The sequence below is a fragment of the Lissotriton helveticus genome, chromosome 12 (assembly GCF_964261635.1).
Source record: "Lissotriton helveticus chromosome 12, aLisHel1.1, whole genome shotgun sequence".
Lineage (NCBI taxonomy): Eukaryota > Metazoa > Chordata > Amphibia > Caudata > Salamandridae > Lissotriton > Lissotriton helveticus.
In genome coordinates, this window is record NC_136073.1 from 402,722,355 (window position 1) to 402,746,637 (window position 24,283).

A 24,283-nucleotide genomic window follows, 5' to 3' on the forward strand; every position below is an offset into this window, starting at 1 on the left:
CTGACCAAGCTGCCCCACTTCGTTCCACCCTCAGCTCCTTCCACCTTTTTACTGCTAAGGCTAGCCTCAACCTGTAGCAGTGCATCCAGCATATCAGTGTTAGTATTGGTAGTATTGGTAGTAATCATCTTGTCAGCAGGTAACATCCCTGTAGCACAGTCTCTCCCCCCATCTGCGCCTCCAGCGCTCACCTCTTGTTCGCCATCCGTTTGAGCTTCCATCGGAGCTTTTTCGGCGAGAAGCACTTCTCCCGCGTCTATCTCCGTCTGTTGTGGTTGCCTGGTAACGCTGGTAGCACAGACGCTAGCGTCCTCGAGGACGTTTTTCCCCAGCTCAGCGTTCGGCGGCAGTGGTGAGAGTATCGGGTCAGGCCCGGCTATCGAGGGTTTTCCAGCGAATACTTCCGTTAAGGTAGGCTGCCTTAGTAACGCTTCATTGTTGTCCCCGGTATTCGCCGCGGCCCTCCGCTCCGATCCCCTTACTTTTTCTAGCTTTTTAGATTTAGTTTTTGTGGCTGCAACATTGGTGCCAGCTCGTGTTGTATTGTTAGATTTCTTTGCAGTACTTGCCGGAGTGTCGCGATGTCCCATCGGCTTTTGGGGGTTAGGTGCTGCAGGTAGTAGCTTCTCTTTCTCGCTTCTCAAGCGTTGTGCCATTTCTCTTGCTGCCGAAAAACGAGCCGCTCCGCAATAGATCTCCTTCCACCAGGTTCTCACAAGCAGAAATATTGAGTAAAGCCTGTGGTTTAGTCGCGCATCTGCTTCCCCCGTAGACTGGGGTTCAGGGCTCCACAACATACTCGCAGATCTCGGCCATCAGCATCCCGACCGGGAGAGGAGTAGGTGCGACTGCCTCCTACAATCCACTAGCGGCCATCTTGCCTCCTCCCTTTTCATATTGTTCCTTATGGAAAGGGAGAAGTAGTTACACTTCACATTGTTGTTCTTGCCTTATGTTTTTGCCCTTTTTATTTTGTTCCTTATGGAAAGGGAGAAGTTGTAGTGTGTACTTACTCCATCCTCGCGCTGTGGTATGGCGCGAGGATGTCCCGTGCCACTCATGTGTATGTTTAAAGAGGGTTCCATAATTGGACGCTGCTCGGTGTGTCCCAGGGTTCTGACAATGTTAGTCAGTTGTCTGGAGTCCAGGTGCGCAGCGGGAGCGTGTGGTTATGGGTGCTGTTAAATTGTGAATAAACTTCAAGCATTTTGCCATAAAGAATCCTCCAGCCTCTTCACTACAGCTACCCAGGTGGAATGTTTTTACTAGATCAAAAGGGAGCAGACACTACAGGACTGCGCAAGATAAACAAGCATTATCAAAGCAGTAGGTCTTGAATAGGAAACTTATTAACTTTGTCAGTGTTTTTAGCCATGTTGTACAGGATTCCTTGATTTTGTGCTGCATGGCTGAAAAAAAAGCCAATGTCAAAGCCAGCCACTTCATTTTGTAGGCACGCATCGCGCACCTTAAAATGTCTTCTTTTTATTTGCCGATCCGAGTTGGAGTCCATAGAATATTTAAAAGTAAGAGGCACATCTAATATTGTAATTCTGGGAATTGCATCTCCTCTGTTGTCCTCTGTTTCTACACCAACTTAACAAGACAGAATTTGCCTTACTGTGTGAAAAGAGCGCTCTAGACTGAGAACCTATTATGTTAGAATTGTAATGAAATGTTGTATAGTTCTACAGGTGTGAGGTAATAATAATATAGCTCAAGGGTTCTGATGTCCACTCTCTTCATAGAGCGTAAGCATTAACAGTGCTTCATTAGAGGTTTCTGATAGGGTGATACGGATTCCTTCATGTTACTACTCTGATAATATAAACTTGTATCCTGTACAAGACACAGTACGATATCCTGCAGAAGAGCAAGCCTGCCTGTCACCAAAATCAAAATCTTTAGCCTTGTTGTTGAGTGTTGTTTAAGACTGGTAGCCTACAGCTATTAACTGGCCATTCTGCTGAAGTCCATGCAGAGAGCTGTTTGATAAGACACAGCTGGTCATCTTAATGTAGGAGAGAGGTTGAAGAGCGGTAAGTATCACTAAGTAATGCTTGGTTCTTTAAGCAAATTATTGTCACATTTACCATGGAAAAGACCAGAAGCATGTAATGGTATTATGGAGATGACAGTTAGAGAAATGGATAAGGGCCATAGTTTCATTATTCACTGCTGACAATTCCTTTATATATTAAGTTTCAACACTTATTTTAGAATATTTAGCAGATAATCACCAGCGACTTTTGAAACATATTCTAAAGGTTCCAGTCGTCTGCATGCTTCTTTTGTTTGAGAGATGAAGAAACAAGTGGGCAAATTGTGCTCAAAATACTAAACACAATCGATATTCTCACAGGAAACACCTCGTGGTGTTCATCAGAGAAGGTATGTTTTACCTTCTTCTTTTCAGTTTTGTTAATTACGTTGCGGCAGCTATAGCATCATTGCATCCTTGATTCAGGGCGGTCTACGCTGACCTGTACTTCCTAAACTAATTAATTGGGTTATGGTCTAATATTGTATTTTCCTTTTAATTGACTCTGGCTTGTACTAGGACAGTTCCACAGTTGTACAAAATGTTTCATATTGTTTGTGCATAGCTCAATATCCTTCTGCAAATGCCACTTTGCCCACTACATTCAGTTTACGATGTGAGCATTCTGCTTTGTCTGAGAAGGGACCACAACAGAAGCCATCTTACACAGTCTTTTTACATAATAGCGCTGCAGGTTTGCAAGCGCTCTTTCATTGCATTCATCATTTTGCAGATGTTATCCTGAAGACACCCAACAGCTCCAAAAGCGTATTCAAAATAATGAATGATATCGCCAGCCCCGCTTGCACTAAAAATAAGATTCTCCCTTCGCAGGAACTTTGTGATAGTCTGGCTGCCTTTTTTAAAGATAAGATCTGCAAAATCATTGAAGGGTTGGAAGGGGATAGCAGAGTTGATGGGGCTAGTGGTCCCCCACAGGATAGGAAGGAGGACTGGAAGGGACAGAGTACAGCTTCGGATCAGAGGCCTCTTTTAGATCATTTTGATATTCCCTCGATGGAGGACTTTAATCGGATGGCTCTAGGGATCTCCTCCGGTTCATCACTGGACCCTATTCCCCATAGGATCTGGAAAGCATTAGGCTTCAAGCTGTTCCCTCTGCTAAGACAGCTATGTGATCAATTCCTGAGTAGTGGGATGGTCCCTTCCTGTAGGAAGCAAGCAGTTGTAACCCCCTTATTAAAAAAAAAAAGTCGCTTGGCCCAGCCTGTCTTAAAAATTGCAGGCCTATCTCACTCCTTCCATATCCGGTGAAGGTCATTGAGCACCTTGTAAGCAGGGCACTCTCCCAGTTTCTGGAGGTAATTAATTTACAGGATAACGTGTAATTCGGCTTACGCCCAGGACATGGGACAGAGACTGCCTTGCTGACTGTGTTGGACGATCTTCGTCTGTGTGCGGACAAGGGTCATTCTGCTATATTGATCTTGTTGGACCTGTCCGCCGCATTCGACACAGTCATTCACAAGGTTCTCCTGGAATGATTGGGAGGAGTGGGGGTAGTGGGCCTGGCTCAGAAGTGGCTTCGATCCTATCTGTCTGACATATGTCAGGCTGTGGCCATTTCCCCTTTTCAGTCTAAGTTCACCACAATACATCATGGTGTACCACAGGATTCTGCGATCAGCCCTATTCTATTTAATGCCTATATGCGCCCCTTGGTGGATGTCGTTAAATCTCACAGCGTAGGTCTAGTAAATTATACGGATGACACCCAGCTTATTCTCTACTTGGAGGGAGAACAGTCCTCCACTGTGGAGAACTTCCATGTATGCAGATTGTGGTAAACTGGCTGAGAAACAACTCCCTGCAATTTAACGCAGATAAAACAGAGCTCTTTTATATTGCAGATGGGAGAGTGTCATATACTCTCCCAGCCGACTTCTGGCCTACTCCTGCCGATCCCCCGCTGGCACCTTCTAGGTCGGTTTGCAATTTGGGAATCTGTTTTAATGAGAAGTTGACTTTGGAAAATCAAGTTAATAAGACCCTTGGGAGCTTTTTTTCCCTTATCAGGGCCCTCAAGAAAATCCTCCCTATGCTTCCCATACATACTCACGCACTGGTAGTAAGGAGTGTCATCATGAGCAGGTTAGATTACTGCAATGCCTTGCTGCTGGAGTCCCCCAAATATCTAATTGGGAGACTGCGGAGAATCCAGAATGCAGCGGCCAAGCTGGTTTTGATGAGGCCTCATCAGTCCCCCTCCTCCCAGGCCCTTGTGGAGCTTCATTGGCTCCCAATTCTGCAGAGGGTTCACTTCAGATCCCTCCTTTTCGTGTTTAAGGCACTGCACGGTCTAGGGCCAATACCGGTGCAGAATAAATTTAGCTGGTATGCTCCCACTTGCAGTCTTCGGTGCTCTTCAGCTAACTGGGTGAAAGTACCTATGGTCAGAAGAGCTAAGATGGGGGGGGGGGGGGGATAAGCTTTTAGTTTTGCTGCTGCAAGGCTCCGGAATAGCCTACCCACGGAGCTGCGGCAGATGAAAGATGTTCTGCCGTTCAGAGAGAAAATTTAAACTTGGCTCTTTCTCAGAGTATAATGCCATTTCTGCCCTCTGCAACAGGCTTTTTGTCTCTCAGCGCCAGGATACCCGGCCGGCAGTGGCGGTTCTTCCATGGGGGCGTTTGTGCGCCACCACCCCTGCTTTCTCGCCTTGCGAGAAGGCAGAAACCAACAAATGGTAGTTATTTATAACTACCATTTGTTTCTGCCTTCTCGCACGGCGAGAAAGCAGAACTTCCTGGTTTAGAGAGTTACTCGAGCCTCAGGGCAGGGGGGAGTGGCTTGGGGGCGTGGCTTGCCCACTGCTGTTGTTAATACTGACTGTTTAGACAGCCTGAGAGGCTGTCCAATACAGACAGTATTAGCAACAGTGGGCAAAGAGCTCCCCCCTGCCACCTCCCACTCTCCGTTCTGCAGCATACAGACTGAGAGAAATGACGCGGTTGGGGCAGCTGGCCAAACCAATCAGCGCTGGCTGCGATGGAGGGGAGGGAGGCTGCCTGCAGCCTTCCTGTTGACGAGAGCCCAGACCACGTCAGACGCATTCAAAATCCAGGACGGCGGGAGTCGGGAGTCTGCATTCTCAGGACTCGGGAGTCAGCGCGGGAAGCCAAGGTAAGTTTTATATAATATTTTATTATGTATTATTATTGCATGTAAATAAGTATTTTAATGTTGCCTGTCTGCCGGCTTCGGAGTGAGGGGGGATTTCGTTAAGGAGGACTAGTCGGAGGCGGGTTTCAGAGGGGTGAAGAAGAAGCTCTCTAGTCTGGGGGTTGATGGACCGACTGGCAATCAAAGTGAGAGGTCGGTACGGGCACTGCGGGAATCCTCCCACAAAAACGTTTTTCTTCCCTTTGGAGTATCTGCCGCTCACTGATTCCCCAAATGCCAGACCCGTAGGTTGCAATTAGGTGTAGGGTGTACACTGGAAGGAATATATTTGTAACTGGGTACAAGCAACCTCCAACGCGGTGGAGATGGTAAATTAAGGAGGGAACCAAAAGCTCTCGACAGTTTTGGACTATTCTGCGTGGTTTGGGGGTCCCAGCCAGTAGAGCTAAAAGTGACCCCCGGTAAGAGAAAGTGCTAGTGCTCTGTAGCGTGGTTTAACCTACTGTAATAGGAAAGAGCCGTGTGCACTTCGGGCCGCATGACATTGTGAAAGATTTGGCAAAATTAGTTGTTAAATCAAGTTTTGCCATGCAACCTGCGAATGAACGAACGAACGAGGAACCGTAGGGCTTTGAGTGTGTGGGTGATTTATTCAGCTCCGTCCGCCTAAAGGAGTACATGGAAGGTGACGCTGTTTAACTTTGGTGCATAACATCAGGGTTGCACTTGATGAGCTCTAAGCTGAGATCGTTTATATATAAAATAAATAGCGAGGAGGCAAGCATGCACACTTGGTGGACCCCATGTCCTGTGCTGAATTCCTCAGACACTTCACACTTCCCCATTAGCGCCAAATCAATCGAACACATGCTTTTGTTACATGGTGCAAAGATACTAAGGTGTGAAAAAGTGCTGAATCCATCCCCCATTTCCTGTGCAGTGAGAGCTCTCACGCCTGATTCTTGGTTTCCCGTTCCGACTTCCTTCCCATGTGGTGAGTGCACCTCCGACCCGGCAAGAACTCCCTCAGTTCGGATGACACTGGACCAACAGGGCAATTGGAGCCACTGGGGGTTGAGTCATGTGTTATTTATTGATAAATTCACTCGGAATACGTTGTATAGCCAGGGTCGGACTAGCACAGCAAATACATCTGGATCTGGGCATTAAAATGAAAGTGGCCCTCATTAGCGTGATGCAGCTGAAAAAAAAAAGTGTCCCACATTTTCAAATCTAGGCAGTTTTCACCGCGTAAATTTACCCTGTATATGTATTTGCAAGGTATGGAATATACAATGCATTGGTGCCCGCTGCAGGCAAAATTTGCTGTAATACCTGTTTTCATTCTATTTGAAGCTACTCATAAGCTAAGCCTCTAACACTGCATGATGGTTTCACGAAAAGAACATTTTCTAAAATATGTGATCACTTTATGAACATGCTGAGTTCACTTTCACATAGCGCGCTGCATTAGTTTTGATGTGGGGTTGGTTTCTATTCGTTGTATGGTACAGTGTGGTGTTTGTTCCTGTATGTTTTCTCCAACGCCAATTTTACGCCCCACCAATTTCAAATGTCACCAGCCGCGCAGTGCGCTCTACAAATATTCTTTACATTACATTACATCTTGTGCATGTATATTTTCTTTTGCGAGCATCAGTATCCCAGGTTAAATCACTTTATTTTGTCAACTGATAGTTTGCCATCTTGGAATTAAGGAAACTCTCCTAGTGTATTTGTAGGGGCACTTCACTACAAAAAGTCCTATAATGTAGGAATGTAGTGTTGGGTTGGTTCAGTGAAATGTTGCATACCTTTATTGCATTTGTTATTCACGAAGCAAGAAAGATCGTTTCCTACAAATGAGTGCTTAGCTGATATTGGTGATCCAATTTCACCATGCTAAATTTGGGGGGGGAGCTTTTAGTTTTGCTGCCGCAAGGCTCCGGAATAGCCTACCCACGGAGCTGCGGCAGATGAAAGATGTTCTGCCGTTCAGAAAGAAAATTAAAACTTGGCTCTTTCCCAGAGTATAATGCCATTTCTGCCCTCTGCAACAGGCTTTTTGTCTCTCAGCGCCAGGATACCCGGCGGGTTGCAGTGCGCTCTACAAATATTCTTTACATTACATTACATCTTGTGCATATATATTTTCTTTTGCGAGCATCAGTATCCCAGGTTAAATCACTTCATTTTGTCAACTGATAGTTTGCCATCTTGGAATTTAGGAAACTCTCCTAGTGTATTTGTAGGGGCACTTCACTACAAAAAGGCCTAGAATGTAGTGTTGGGTTGGTTCAGTGAAATGTTGCATACCTTTATTGCATTTATTATTCACGAAGCAAGAAAGATAGTTTGCTACAAATGAGTGCTTAGCTTATATTGGTGATCCAATTTCACCATGCTAAATTTGGTTTTCCACATTCCTTCAGCTGTTTCGGTTGCCAACTTTGGAAATGTTAAAACTTCCAGTGCAGTAGATGTTTCTTTGAATCCAGTTGCTGAATGTTGATTTTGTAGTCTCTGCTCATGAATTAATAAGCTCTGTTGGATATATTGCTTCAATTGGAGAAAGGGGTTTTCACATTTTCCACTGTGGAAGTGTTTGAAAAAAGATTTTTCCACTTGCCTTTTTTCTTTCCTTCCCGATCTCAATGTTTTTTTATTTCTCTTCTATTTTTTTGACAAACCTAGCATTCCTTATTTGATGTTTGTTTACCTTGTGGTTCGTTGTATCTCTTTATGTTCATGTTATTATTTTTTTTCTGGCTTGCATGCAATTTTGTCTTTTTCATTTAATGATACTGTTATCCCTGTCCTTCGCTAAAATCCGATCGATTTCTGCACTAAACAGCATGATAGACTGCTTTTTTATTATGATTTAGAGACCATTTTCAACCCGGGTAGATTTAAAGATTCTTATTGTTGTTGGCTTATTGACAAGTGTTTAAAATAAAAAAAATCCATTTGCTACATACAAAGGTCTATTTTGTTCAATTACTTGGATATACCTTAAACTGTAATAATGTAATTGCATAACTCTCAGTTTCTTCCTTTTATTTCAATACAGGACTAGAATGTGTGCATTTGATTGAACTGTGTTTATTAGGGCGTGTATGTCCTATTCTGTTATGGGATTCTGTATATATGTAAAATTAGCTAGTAGTACATTTGGTTATTTAGAAAATGGCTTCCAGAACTGACTCAATGGTATTTTTCAAGTGGTGACTGGGATGTTTTGTGGCAACCAATTGGATCTGTTTAATGACCATGCCCATCAAAGGATTTTTCATTTGGCTGGCTGCATTGGAAGGTTTACAGAATCTTCATAGCGGAATGATGCTGGAGTGGGCTTCAACTATCACAAGTACATTGCAGTGGATCAAGCCACTTTCCATCTTCTTTGAGGACTATGATTGCTTTAGGAGGCAGTTGGTAAAAGAGCCACTACTTTGGAAAGGACACTAGAAAATAATAAGGCATATGGTTGTGAAGAAAGCTGCTGGGACTATTATGTCACTGCTGTCAGTTAAGACAGAAAAAAGAATGGAGCAGCAGTTGAATGGGATAGTCAACTTTGGTCTTTATGAGCTGAAAGAGCAAATGGCATGCAGCACCACTGAATTTCACGTGTGCTACCTTTCATGCCCTGGATTCTTAGGAAGTGCACGAACGACCAAGCCCAAGTCATCCTAGTGTTCCCGGCTTGAGCCATGAGAAACTAGTATTTTTAAATTCTTTGTGATTATCTGTCCTCTGAGCAAGCTGCCATTTGCAAGATGCACCCTAATCTACACACACTACAGCTACATGTGTGAAGAGTGAGCAGCATCAATTGACTGCATTTAATTTGCCTCTTGAAGTGATGGATGTCATCCTAGCTGCCATGCTCCCCTCCACAAAATTCATTTATGACAAACGCTGGAACAAATTTATAACATGATGTTGTGTTTGCTACATTGACCCTCTATAAGTCTTTTGTGTTTTGACTAACAAGGTTTTCTACATTTGCCAGACCAGTCTTCATTGTTCAAATCACCTCTTGTGATGAGGTTTTTTTAAAGGTTTAACCTACGTTTCCTCCCAAGCTGTTTGTGATACAACTGCTGGTTTTAAACTTGATCTTGACATCCCTCCGGTGTGCACCCTTTGAGCCAATGTATGTTTGCTTGCTGCATCTCCTGATCTTGAATGCTGTGTTCCTTGTTGCAATTGTGTCAGCTTGTCGCTGAGTTAAATACAGGTACTTAAAAAAGGAACCTCCTTACTTAAAGTTGTAAAAACTTTCTTCATTGGGCTGTTCATCACTCTGCCAGCATTATTTGTCCCTCACTCCTTCACCCCTCAGAAGAGGCGAGGATCCATCAGTTGGACCCCAATAAGTCTAGAATGTTTTACATTGATCGTACCAAGGACCACTGAGTAGATTATCTGCTTTCTGAGGGGTTCTTTTAAGCAAGGAAATGGACTGCTGTGCAAAAGAGGAGCGTGTCAAGGTGGATACTCCTCTCCAGGAAGATCTATAATGCGCTGGCCAAGACGCAGTTTCGGAATGTTGTGTGAGCCCATTCCAACAGGGCCAAAGCTGCTACCACTATGTTGGCACACGGAGGTCCTGCCCTTGACATATGCCTAGCTTCTACGTGGGCATCAGTACACAAGTTCGAGAAGCACTTCTGCCTTGACAGTCATGTCCCGCGGGCAAGCCTTTTTCTTCTGAGCTCTTTTGGGGGGTACTGCTATTGTATCCACTCTAAGGTGAGGAATATGCAATTAGAAGTATCCACCAGAAAAACAATTTACTTTCCTTCCGTAACTCTCCTTCTGGTGGATACTCTATCTAACTTCACATACTTCACTGCCCTCCCAACTCCACGTTCTGTGTAATGGGCTCTTTTTAAAATGGAGCCTCACAATGCTACCTAGTAGCGCATGGGAGCTCTGTTATGAATAAAGTCTCCTGATCCAGTCTGGCATCTGTGGGAAATTCGGAGGTGATGAATCTGCGGTTAGATACAGTATCCCCCAGAATGAGCATTACCAGCGTAAAGTAACTTGTTATTCAGACTTTTTTGTTTTTGTTAAGAGAGAGACTATTTTTGTCTGGATTGTGCACCCCCTGGATTTTGAATATGTAGCTCTATAATAAACTCCTTTCACAATAGATATTTGGAAGTCTGAGAAATTTTTAAAATCTTAGCTTCGTCTGCCCTGAAATGATCCTGATAGTGGCTAAAACAAGAGTCAACTAAATGTAAGAGTGTTTTCTCTGTTCAGATTTCGTTGCAGAACTGCTCCCTGGTAACAGGGAAATTCATCTCAATCGACAAAAATATATAATTCTCTGGAGCCATACTTCTTTTGCTTTATTAGCCAGTCAAGAGGGCTTGCTGGTGTTAAAGGAGAAATGGGCCAATGGAGACCATTATTTAGGAAAGGTACATAAACAATGCTGTTTGAGATAGGCGGCCCATGCCTGTGCTGCCCATGCTGTGGTAGCAAATGCATTACAGTTAATAATTAGGGTTGGGGGAATTTGATTGTTTTTCTGTAGAAAGCACAATCTTTTCTCTGCACTAATCTTCTGTTTTCAGGTTTCACTCTGGCACCTGGGCACTGAAAACTGGAATGTCTGAGTGGGCCAAAAATTGCTGCAAAATTGGTACAGTGTCTGTTCTCAATCAATCAATCGAAGTTTATAAAGTGCAGCTACTCATCCGTTAGGGTCTCAAGGCCCTGTTGGGGTTGTGGGGAGGGGGTGGGGGGGGGGATGGAGTGTAGCGTGTGCTGGTGAGGTGGATTAAAAAAACCAAGTCTTCAGTTCCTTCGTGAAGCTGGGATGGTAGGAGGTTTGTCTGATGTGGATGAGTAGGGCGTTCCAGGTGGTGGTTGCGAGGTAGAAGGAACGTCCTCCTGTTCTGATTGTCCTGATGCGGGGTACTTCTAAGAGAGAGAGCTGGGCTGAGCGTGGGCCCTGTGGGATATGTGGGGGTTTAGTCGCTGGTTCAGGTAAATTATGAAATTAACAGTGTGTGATAAGAAGCAGCAGACAGGGACTGCTCCTTTCTAAATGGCTGCCTAGGAGCCAATCACAGAAATACAATCTGTTAAATTGAGATGAGCCAGTTAGAATTTCTGAAACAAATGCAGTTACAGCGGTTATGATTAGCTGGCTTCAGCTAATACCGAACACTAATAATGATACCACTGAGGGTTGCCTGTGTTTGAGCATGGAATTTGCATTTCTTTCTAGTCCATCCTTTAAGCAGATTTATTTTTAATTTAGCTGGGATGCAGCCAGCATGCATTTAAAAATATAAAAAGGCGGATTCAATCTTGTTCATATATTTTTGCAAAAAGCGTTTGTCCAGCCCTAATCCTATTTGCAATAGTGCATGTATTGCATCTAAAAGATTGTGACCAGCTAGTGGGTTACAGCCTTCCTCAAGGAAGGCTGTGTGGCTAATGTTGGTGTGAAATAATGCTGTACATATTAGCTGTGTGCAGATGAGCAATTGTTTTGCTATGGAATTGCTGGCACCTCCTCCTCACTGCCTGATTATCTGTATCATTTGCTTACTGCCAGCAATTATAGAACATAGTCACATAATAGATCCTTTCCACCTTTGCTTTTTTATGTATGATGTTACTTTTATGCACTCCGTTTTTTCCCTGCTTTTTAGGTCAAGCTGGCGTTGGAGCGCGAAGCGCTCCCGCCAGCGAGTTCTATAGTCGCCGTGTTCACTGGCAAGGGAGTTTAGGCTTTGCACGAGCCGCTACTGGCCTGTGCACGAGCCGACTCAGCTCTGTGGACGAGCACGTCTCCGGAAGACGTGCTGCGCCCGAGCCGCCTCCCGCTTGTTCTTTCAGCAAATATTCTCGGAGCCGTAGGGCAAAGTTACCGAACAGCACAACAGGTAGGCTTTTTACATTTATGAAGACAGTATGATAGGCCTCGTACACACACCTCCCCTTCCAGTGCCATACTAAATCAATCTAGCAGTGTACCCTAGGTATTGTTGGGTACAGAGTATTTGAGATCTTGCTGTTGGCTATGGGCTATTAACGATGAAAGTATTCTCAAGCTTTGTCTGCGCAATTACATATTTTGTGATGATCATCGTGATTTCCTGTTTGGGTTTAGGGAGGTGTTAACAGTCGATAGAGTTGATGTTTATAAAACTGTAATAAAGCGTCCTGTCTCTTTTTTGTGCTAAGCTTTTTTTTGTTTTCTACACGTAGTATATATATATATCTATATATATATAGTCCAGGGCAGACGACCAAAGGAAGAAAATAATTTCGCGAAAGGCGTGTATTGTATTGTAGCTGAATGTATATAGTGCTTCTTACCTCTGAGGAAGTGCACTAGAAGAGGGGTAAGCACACTTACAGAGTGCAGTTTGAGAGTGCAGTTTGAGAGTGCAGTTTGAGAGTGCAGTTTGAGAGTGCAGTTTGAGAGTGCAGTTTGAGAGTGCAGAGTGCAGATTGTGAGTGCGGATTGTGAGTGCAGATTGTGAGTGCAGATTGTGAGTGCAGATTGTGAGTGCAGAGTGCAGATTGAGAGTGCAGATTGAGAGTGCAGATTGTGAGTGCAGATTGTGAGTGCAGATTGTGAGTGCAGATTGTGAGTGCAGATTGTGAGTGCAGATTGTGAGTGCAGATTGAGAGTGCAGATTGTGAGTGCAGATTGTGAGTGCAGATTGTGAGTGCAGAGTGTGAGTGCAGAGTGTGAGTGCAGAGTGTGAGTGCAGAGTGTGAGTGCAGAGTGTGAGTGCAGAGTGTGAGTGCAGAGTGTGAGTGCAGAGTGTGAGTGCAGAGTGCAGAGTGTGAGTGCAGAGTGTGAGTGCAGAGTGTGAGTGCAGAGTGTGAGTGCAGAGTGTGAGTGCAGAGTGTGAGTGCAGAGTGTGAGTGCAAGATTGAGAGTGCAAGATTGAGAGTGCAGATTCAGAATGCAGAGTGTGAGTGCAGCGTGCAGATTCAAGATTCAGAGTGCAGCGTGCAGATTCAAGATTCAGAGTGCAGCGTGCAGATTCAAGATTCAGAGTGCAGAGTGCAGATTCAAGATTCAGAGTGCAGAGTGCAGCGTGCAGATTCAAGATTCAGAGTGCAGAGTGCAGCGTGCAGATTCAAGATTCAGAGTGCAGAGTGCAGCGTGCAGATTCAAGATGCAGAGTGCAGAGTGCAGCGTGCAGATTCAAGATGCAGAGTGCAGCGTGCAGATTCAAGATGCAGAGTGCAGCGTGCAGATTCAAGATGCAGAGTGCAGCGTGCAGATTCAAGATGCAGAGTGCAGCGTGCAGATTCGAGATGCAGAGTGCAGCGTGCAGATTCAAGATGCAGAGTGCAGCGTGCAGATTCAAGATGCAGAGTGCAGCGTGCAGATTCAAGATGCAGAGTGCAGAGTGCAGCGTGCAGATTCAAGATGCAGAGTGCAGAGTGCAGCGTGCAGATTCAAGATGCAGAGTGCAGCGTGCAGATTCAAGATTCAGAGTGCAGAGTGCAGCGTGCAGATTCAAGATTCAGAGTGCAGAGTGCAGATTTAGAGTGCAGATGCAGAGTGCAGTTAAAATGTTGCTAGGCTAGGGCTTTAAAGACACCCCAAACGTGGAAAAGACTGCTGTTTTTCTTTGGTTTTGTCCAATCTTGTCCAGACGGTCACTCCTAGTATTTTTTTGCAACTATCTTTTCTCCTAAAACATTAATATGCAGGATTGCTGAGGGGTCTCCCCTGTCAGTCCTCGTGGTTGTTTTTTGTGAAGCCCCTGCAAGAAATGGCCATAAAACAATTGGCTGTTTCAGTTGTCTAGAAACACCACAGATTCTGCTTGACCTGGGCGTGCTCCATGACTTGCAAGTGGAACTTCACAGACAACTACATAAAAAAAAGCATTTGCAATGCAATAGGTCTCGCATTTGCGAGAGTTTAACCTATTGGCATTGTAAATGACAATGCCTTTCATTTATGTTTTAAAAACCAACACATAAATAAAAGACATTGCCATTTACAATGCCAATAGCTTAAACTCTAACAACTGCGAGACCTATTGCATTGTAAATGCTTGTTATATTTCAGTTATTGCTTTCCGCTTTTCTTACCTGTGAACTATATTTTTACTTACTTGTGTTGTGGGGATCCCCTTGAATGGAGCAAGCACTTTGCTACCCAGGTTTTTTTTGTGAGAAACTTAAACAGATAATAAATGCATTGTGCCCAAATATTATACTGTGTTAATACTTGAGTAATTGCCTTCAAATATAATGGACATATCTGTATATGTGACCTGATTTTTTCATCCTCCGTACATATATCCTGTGGGCGTGGAGGGCAGCACAACTGTATTGTTTTGAAGGAACATAGTTATACAGTGCTTTAACTGTTATGTGAATTATTGTGGCAGTTGCTTTATCAGTACCTTGAAACCATGCACTTTTAATTAATAATACATTGACAGTGCATTTTGAATGTAAGATGAAACGAAAGTCCCTATGTACTCTAAAGGTCTAATGTTAGAAGCATAATTGTGGTTTCTTTGGCAACATCCCAACATTCATGTTCTGTTTTTGTTTGTTTTTATAGTTGCTGATGAGCCTTCAAAATCTATTGTAGACACATCTCCAGGATTCAGTCACAGTTCGCCTCCTCTGCATCCAACTACATCAAACAGTATATCCAGTGAAAACAGATTCCATTCTCTCCCTTTCAGTCTATCCAAAATGTCAGGCACAAATGGAACAATGGGGCATACACCTCTTTCCTTATCTGTTCAGTCTGTCATTGGAGAATTGGGCAATGCCTCAATCCAAGATAGTCTGGTAGCTCCTGTGCCTCTCACAAACTTGCATGGTTTAGAAGTGGGCTCATTGGCTGAAGTTAAAGAGAACCCACCCTTCTATGGAGTGATTCGCTGGATTGGTCAACCACCTGGGGTAAATGAAGTATTGGCGGGCCTGGAACTGGTAATTAATATAAATGACATGCAAAACTGTTCTTCATTTGAAGTTTCTAGTATCTTTTATTTTTTATGTGCTAATATTTATAGTTCTTAAGCATGCTAAATTCAGTGGTTGAGCAATTCAATATGAAGATTTTTGAAGATGCACTCTGCCTATAAACATAGAATAAAATTTCAAAAGTACAGAGTTTCTTCTTTAATAAACTTGTTTTATATTATTCAGATAGACATAGACCCAACAACATGTTTTCTGGCTGTGCTCCATGGCCATCTTCATGGCTAGGCTAGACATTTCACAATGTTTGTAAGAGAGACTTCTAAATTTCAGTGTCTTTATTCAAATAATTGCAAAACAGAAGCTTCCTAAATTTGATCAGCGAGGATAGAAGCCAGTAAGTCACAGAGATGATAAAGAGGCTATGTTGTGAGGCAGGGACAAACACAAGATGGACAGGTTTGGTGAAAGAAAGCCATTAAATATGAAGCAAGAAAATAAGAGTGACAATTAAGCCAATCAATAGTAAGAAATGACAGGTTATAAACCCTTGTAAGTTCTTGGTGTGCCCTCAATAGGTCTGTATAGTGTGCAAAAGGGTAACCCAATATTCCTAAGTGGGCTTGGCTATCGAAAATTAGATGAGGTAAATTGCCAACAAAGGAATCAATACATAAATCAAAATTATAACATCTAATTTAGTTGCGGATGTCCTTGGGTGACATTGTATAGAAGTTGTTATAAATTTGAAACAGTAAAGTGTCTAATGAATCACAAAGACCGATATATCTCTTGTCAGGCACACTTGTGAGACTGTTTTTTTCTTTGTCTCGAAAAGGTTTGGCAATTCTAGTACACATCTTAGCTGCACAAGGCCTTTTTCTTCTCTTGGATGTAATTTCCATGGAGCATGATTTTAGTAACCTGTTTTTAACTTAGGTGATGGTTCCTTTTCTTTTACGAAGCCATATCCAAAGTTTCAGAGTCAAGTTTCTTTTTTATCCACAACAGGTATATAACGCTTTAAACAGGCATTAGTTCTTAATTCTTTATCTTTTGGTCCTTTGTTATTACTTGTAGTGGGGTCTTTCATGCATCATCTTTAAATATTGGGATTCTGAAGATGGTCTTGTGGATTCACAACATATGAGGCCGAAACATCAACAAACAGCCTGTCCACGCACTTATCACATCACAACTGGACTACGCCAACAGTCTATATCAGGGCCTACCAGCCTACCTGTTCGGGAAACTGCAAACAGTACAGAATGCAGCTGCAAGGCTCATCAGAAATGTCCCGCTCAGGCATCACATTTCCCCACATCTACGTAGCCTGCACTGGCTGCCTGTAAAAAAACTAACGGAATTCAAAGCACTCACCCTTGCTTACAGGGCAATAAACTGAGATGGCCCCCATTATCTACAGAAAATAATCCATAAATCCCATCAAACAAGGAATCTAAGATCCAATCATCTTGAACTCCTCTTCACCCCTCGTTTTGCCAAAGCTAGAATCTGTGGGCGGTCATCCCCCCTCAAAACCACGATCCTCTGGAACTCCTTACCCGTACATATCAGAAAAGCCAACTCGGAGTCTAGCTTCCAGAAATCCTTGAAGACATGGCTCTTTAATCTCTCTTAGCACCTCGCTGACTCCAACCTACTCATCCCACCTCTCTCTTTGTAACCGCTGTCAGCGCCAGGACACTCCCGTTGGGGGTAGCCGTTCGCTCTACAAGATACATAATAATAATAATAATCTCTCTCCTTTGGGCAATTTTTTTTACCTTTCCAAGTTTTGTTATAATACAAAGACGGACATTCTTGTGTTTTCACTAGAGTGGATCTTCAGTACATTGACAAATGTGAAGGAGCAACAGTATGAAGCTTTGTTGGACAACACATTGTCAATGTATTATATATGTTGTCATTATCATGGCGTTCCATCACTTATCTGTTTGAATCTAATATAATTTGTAACTTTAAAAAGCATTTACGCCGGTATTTGTGATTCATTCAACTCCTTATTGTTTCAAATTGATATCAATTTATCTAAGATGTCACCCAAGGACATCTGCAAATAACTTAAATGTTATAATTTCTTTTCTTGAATGATTCCCGTGTTGGCAGTTTACCTTACCTCAATAGGTCTTATGCAACAATATTGCAAAAATTTTTTGTTGCTCTGTTTTACAGACAATAATGTGAAAAAGAGATACACATATGCCACTAATGACCTGACATCAGCAACAGATACATTAAACCATTTTCCAAGACTGCTTAGTAGTCGATCAATAATTACAGTTGACAAAGTTAAATAATTTATGTACAATGTACCCGAAGTACATAAGGATGTCAGGCAAAATTAAATTATGCATATTACAATTGTTGTGAACTTGTGTGCCACAAGTAAACTGCTTTTCTCAAATTGTAATTTGAGTTTGTCTCCCAATGCAATGTTTTGAATGACTCACTATGATGTTCTCTTGAGGTATTTTATGTCATTAGGTTAATATTCATGCCTACAGTCTGGAGTAGTTGTGGGCCGTCAGTAAGGGTGCTGGGGCTTCAGACCTCTTTTTCCCAAAGCATGACAAGTGTCTGTGAAGCTAAACAAAGGTCAGCCTTACAGACACTCATTATGTCAGAGTATCGCGGCTCTTTACATGTACTAATGCTGAAGTGCCTGGTAGACTGAGCCATGGTTAGCCAGGCTTCAGATCTAACAGCAATGAGGGCTTTGACAACCACAGCCCTACAAGGAACCTCCTCCCTCATGACAAGTGGGAGCTGCACTGATAGTCAGCCATGGGTGACTCCGGTTTAAGCCTTGAAGTGCCCAGGGTTGAATTTCTATCAATGACTCCTTACACTACTCTTTCCCAACTCGTCACTAAGTGGGGTTGGATCAGCAAGTCTCAGTGACCCCACCACACTCTTTGGCTAGTTAGGAAAGGTCATCTTGTCATTTGCGGTCTCGTAGCAAGGTTGGCCAATAAGAGGAGGTGGTGGAATCTTTTCTTTGCTTCTTCCCTTTCTGAAGCCTCCTGCTCTGTCCTGCCACCCATTAATCCACTTTCATGCATGCAACCCAGTAACTGCTTTTCTGAATGTTTTGGTATATATGTGTATGTGTTTGTGTGTGATTATGAATATATATGTATTTGCGTGTGTATGCTGTGAATGGGTGTTTGAATGGATGGTTGTGAGTATATGCATGTGTGTCTTTGTGAATGGATAGGTGAGAGTAGGTGTGCCTGTGTGTACTTGTGAATAAATGAGTGGGTGCATGTGCGTGGATGTGTGCTTGTGAATGAATGGGTTTCAGTGTGTGTGTGTGTGTGTGTGTGCGCATGTGAATGTGTGAGTTGAGTGTTTGTCCGATGAATTACTCATCTAAACAACCAGCCTTCATTGGTCTGTAGAAAACAAAAAGGACCAGAAAAACATGTGCTAAGGCCTGCTCCATCTACAGGAGACAAAATGATCCAGAGAATGGTTTCCAGGTTTGTAATTTTCTAGGTTTTATTTGGGACTTTCATGCTCTAGGTGTTGAAAAACAGTTATCATTTTGCCTTTGCACTTCATTGATGAAGAGGCCTAGTTTCTGAAAATAAATAGTATTCAAAGGGCAAAGACGTGTGTTGGAGGATACTTGCTTTAAATAATACATCTGAAAGAGACATCTAGCCGCAGATTCCTTACCTTTGAATTTCCCAGGCGTTTTCTTCAAAGCAATACTCCTGCTCGCCTGTATGTGGTATCAGTTGGCTCTGCATGATGTAGTTGTCGCCGTAGTGATGCCCACATCTCCTATATAGGCTCCATAACGTCAGTTCTTATCTTTCACCAAGAGTCAAGCACTGATCCGTGAAGAGAGCTATCTTTCTGTGACTTTTTGACAGACTTTTTTTTATGTTTTGACGACCCCCCCTTTATGGCGAGTAGACCTTTTTCCATCATGTCTAAGAAGACTTCTGGATTCAAACTGTCTGACGCCTGTCACTGCGCCATGTAGGTGACGGAGCCACACCTATTTTGCCTCTGATGCCTGGAGCTCAAGCACAACTTGAAGTCATCCCGCGACTGCCGGGCCTTGGCTCAGATAACTTTGAAGGAATGACCCCTAAAGCTACTTGCGGCCCGGCACTCGCCACCACATCTCACGATTCCTATGAGGTCTCGTTCACGGTCCTGGTTGAGAGGAAGGTCCTGGCACTGCTCTGGGAGTCCCAAGTCCCGCCCTCCCACTCAAAGTTGTCTGGTTGATCAGCTAAGAGGCATAGGAAACACAAGAAGTCAAGGCATGCTTCAACTTCTCCTCGTTCATCGGCTGACGTAATGGAGGAGCCTTGGCGTTCAAGGTCTCATTCTTCTGAACCTTCTCCCGGGGCAGCTCCGTTCTTCCCTGCTTTTCCTGTAGCCCGAGCGACACCCGCCCAACTTAAAGAATTTTATGACGCCATGTGCCTCCCATTTGGGCGGCCTGACCCTACCGGCGCACCTTTGGGCCCTGCAGTGTCAGAGGGGGCTCCGTTGTGTTCCGCTCCGGCACCATCTAATTCCAGATTACCTGGAGCCGGATTGGCTCCTACCGATGCAGACAAAACCTACAGGTCCCAGGTCGTTTCCTCTGCCTTTTTCTGAAGGGCTAGACATAGAAGATTGGTCGGGTAGGTCCTCCAGCTCCCTTCTTTGGCAGTCAAGACTGATATCTTGACAGAGGTCCAACAGCCCTGTCTCTCTGCTTCGGAAGCCTTGCTGCCTTTTAACCCCTTTGCTGCGGCGGCAATTCCGCCGCAGCGCTAGCGGGGAGGGGGCCGCGTGGCACTCCCATGTTCGTGACGGAACCGCTCCATCACGAGCCTCGGGCGCGCTGTGCTTGTGACGGAGCGGTTCCGTCACGGTCCCGCCCGCTCAATGGAACGCGCAGCGCAGGCGCGAAATCAGCGCCGAGCGGGCCATGACGGAACCGCTCCTTTCACCAGCAGAGCGCGACCGAGGCTGGTGACGGAGCGGTTCCGTCACCAGCATGGGAGTGGTAATAAGGCCTTTACATATGTCCTACTGGCAACCTGGATGAAGCCCAGCAAAACAATTGCCCACCTGCATCGCCCTGCTTCGGCAATCCAAACTTCCTCACTACCCACCCTACCATGAAGCACTTGGTAGTCCAAGCCTCTCCTTCCCATGGTGCATTACCTTCTGCTCCCCCGGATAGGGAATTCAGGAGACTGGACAGTTGGGGTAAGGAACGTTTTTCTTCTGCAAGCCTTGCATTGCACTCTGTGATCACCCAATGCTTTTGGGCTGCTATTCTCACACACTGTGGGAAACTGTTGTTCAAGTGCTGCCACAGGTCCAGGGGGAGGCCTGGGCAATCCTCTCCCAAGCAGTATCAGACGGGAGGAACACATCAAAGTTTGCCGTCCATTGTGGTCTTGTCACGACCAACTCACTAGGCAGAGCGACTGCTCGACGGCACCCTGGTTAAAAAGGCAGACATGACCGCGGCGCGGTATAAGGACTTGTGGGTTACGGCCAAGTCATTGGGCCTCTCAGTCGACTATCTCCAGTCTGCCTTTTGCTACTTTCGTGGCTACAGAAGGGTTTTCTGCTGTGCCAGCTCTATCTCAGCCACAAGACCGCACAGGTTCAGCAACCTCAGCGCAGCCGAGGGTGTGGCTCTTTCCCTTCCAGTGGGTTGGGCAGCCAGAGGTCGGGTCAGTCCATCACCCCCCTCTGCAGCCTCAGCCTTCACATCCTCCTAGTCTTGCCCTTCAAGATGACCTCCGCCGCTGGCTCGATATCACACCGGACAGGTGAGTCCTCCTGATAGTCCGAAGGGGCTGTAGTGTAGTTCCTATATTCCCAATAGGCTCTGCGCATTGGAATAATATCTTCAGTAGTATAGACGTAGGACTGAGGTTAACTAGGTCTGTACTGACGATATTAGACTTAAGTTTTCTGTGCCAGCTAGCTCATAGTTCACTAGAAACTTTCTCGAATAGGCGAGGAGGAGTTTAACCTCCCTGGATAGACAAAAAGGGATTTCGTTTCTGACAACCATAAAACATGACAACTTTGCTCTCCCTGATTAAGAGTGTATCTCTAGAGTCGTGTGAAAACAAAAGACAGCTATTTTACTCAGTCAATACGTGTGTACTTAGTTTCACCAGATTGCAGAGAAAAAGAAGAGACGGGCGTTTTCAATAAAAGGTGTTATTTATTGAGCAGTCTCTTTTCTCATACAAGAGAAATGAATCGCTACAATTGCAATACTTAGGGTTAAGTAGAATGCATATAGTAAAAGCAGGATTATGAAATAATACTGTAAAAGCATGGATATGGTTTCTTAGCCATATGATACTTTAAAATGGATAAAATATATACATACATATATACATTGACTAATCGTACTCAACTGGTGCTTCTAACTACGCCTACCCCGGTGTACCTGACCTAAGCCTAATACGTGGGAGGGAGTAAGTAAGTAGCAGTTTAAGTTGAGTTTGTTTTGCCAAGAATCTGACTCAAGAATTTTCTGTAAGGGTTTAATCAGTTCAGTACCTGGGTAATAGAAGGCAGGAGGGCTGGTATCTCTCTCTCAGGACTCGGTATCCCAGTCACCCGCAAGGGCAAGCTGGAAACGCCGGAGGCTGGATTTCTCGGCAAGAGAAAATACAGCGTCTCTCTCAGCGCGTCAAAAGGCTGGGGCAGCGTCCGTGGGCTCTCGCACCAGCTGGGCTCTCCGGCAAGTAGTCGCTGCTCCAGGTTCACCACCACCGTGTCTTTGCTTAAGGCAGCGTTGGTATATTTATACCTGAAAGGTGCCGGGTTTGACGTAAGGATGGACATAAGACGTCAATAAAGATGTCACTAAGAACTGATCGTTCTTACAGTGCTTTACAGGAGTTCTCGAACAAATCAAAACAATAGCAGGCGGGGATTTCCCAGGTTGCTGGAGGCTTGGTTTTTGTTTAAGAACTCGGTGTGCTTTCTAGGGAGCTGGAGGAATAGTGCTTGCTTAATGTGACAGCATGCGTTATGACTAATTTATGAAACGTGTTTCTGTGCCGTTGTAGGGATATTATTGATTTATAACCGGACCAGGCAAAGAATAGGAATATTGATACAGGTAACTAGATAAACACACTACAGGGCTACTTCTTCCCCTTCAAGACTGCCCCTCCCTCCATCTTATGACCGGCTGACAGAGGATCATCTTATTGTGCTTCAAGAGGAATTTATGCCTTTCTTTGCCAAGGGAGCCATAGAGAGGGTTCCGGCACAAGAAGTAGACTGTGTGGTTGTTTTTCCTGCTTCTTTGTGGTCCTGAAAATTGACAAGGGCCTTCCTTCTATCCTAGATCTATAAGCCCTCAACTACTTCCTCAAAAAGGAAAAGTTCAATATGCTCACATTGGCTCAGGTCCCGTCTTCCCTGAAACTGGGAGACTGGATGGTAGCATTGGACTTGCAAGACTCCTATTTCCATATTCCCACACTGCCTGCTTATTGGCGCTACCTGTGGTTTATGGTAGACCACGAGCAGTTTCAATTCACCCTGCTCCCCTATGACCTTACCAGCACCCCTCGGGTGTTCACCAAGGTGATGGCAGCGGTTGTAGCTCATCTGCGCTGATCAGGGGTATCAGTCTTCCCCTAGCCTAACGACAGGCTGTTGAAGGTGGACTCAACCCAGGCTGTCGTCAAAGCTGTTCTGGACACAGTGCAGTTTCAGGCCTGTCCTCCTAAGTGGCAAGTTCAGGATATTCTGGCTGAGATACTGATGTTTCAGTCTGTATCCTGGATTCAGTGAGAATGACTCTGTGGCTGCTGGGCCTCATGGCCTACTCCATCCTAAATGCCAGATGGCATATGCGACGGGACCTGAAGTTCCAGTGGGCGCAGCAACAGGGGAACCTCTTCAACATGGTCTATATTGCGTAGGGAACTACGCAGGATTTGCAGTGGTTGCTTACAAACCACGATTGGGTCACAGGCAGACTCCTCTAGTAGTGAAAGATGCGTCACTCATGGGATGTAAAAGGTAAAAGTGCCGTCAAGGGAATTTGTTTAAATGACAATTAGAAATTTGGATACACTTAATAGGATGAATGAATAATCCCTTTGTGAATTTAATTCATTACCAATCGAATAACTGATATGTAATCATGAATAAAATATAAAGAACACAAAACATAAATAACAAACACCAAGGTGTATCAAAAAAGAGATTTATCAGAGAATTGAAGGGTCAAGAATTGTATACAGATAAAATTAATTCAGAAACAAATAGGGCTGTAGGTCAAACATAAAATACATTGACAGTTGACACAACAGAACCTAAATGCACCTATCCAGAATCAATACAAGTCTGAGTGAAACAGAAGATGGATGAGGTGAAGGTCGACGTTTCGGTCTCCTACATGTGACTTTGCGAGACCATCTTCAGGACAATTGTATACTGTATAAAAAGACCAAAGTAATCTTAAGCCAAATGATATGTAATTCGGTCGTTTCGAGTAGAACCCTTTCAAAGGCAAACAGAGGCAGTCTGTGCTAATCCTGTGACTTTAGTTCAGGGCAGGCGGTGGTCATAGAGAACGATGGCAAATGTCCGTAATCTAACGTCTTGCGTTAAAAAACTCTCATATGGATGTCCATAGAGGTTAGTGTCAGCTATCGCCGGAGTATGAAGATTCTATAAGAAATGATCTGGCTACAACCACAGAGTTAGTTGAGGTCGTGCAGAATTCCAACAAGGGAGTAAAGGGCTCTATTATCTCCGAAGTTGTCGGTCACAAGTAGCGAGTGGAATACAGCAAGCCGTTGCTCACTGTTGTTTGATCACTCCTGGGATGTGGCGGCCACCTGGGAGAGGTGGAGATCAGAGGACTCTGATCTCGGGCCAAATCCGGACTCGACATTCAACCTGCTGGTGCTCCGAGTGATTTGTTTGGCATTGAAAGCCTTTCTTTCTTCCATCAATGGGAGACTAGTACAAGTGTTCACAGACAAAACCACCACCATGTGATACTGCAACAAACAGGGCAGGGTGGGGTTGTGGACTCTTTGTCAAGAGGCTCTGCGTCTCCAGACTTGACTGAAAAACCAGGTGATATCCCTGGTGGTTCAACATCTG

The 24,283-nt window shown here is 44.3% G+C and overlaps 1 protein-coding gene across 4 annotated transcripts in view; it reads left to right on the forward strand.

The window, feature by feature from the left end:
* CYLD (CYLD lysine 63 deubiquitinase) overlaps positions 1-24,283 on the forward strand; it is a 491,869-nt gene that overhangs the window by 253,187 nt on the left and 214,399 nt on the right. For 2 of the 4 annotated variants that reach the window (XM_078670509.1, XM_078670506.1), the window contains one exon: positions 14,766-15,145. In XM_078670509.1, the coding sequence (XP_078526635.1) occupies positions 14,766-15,145 (380 nt within the window). The remainder of the gene's footprint in view (positions 1-14,765; positions 15,146-24,283) is intronic. The other 2 variants (XM_078670508.1, XM_078670507.1) reach the window with 1 other exon arrangement.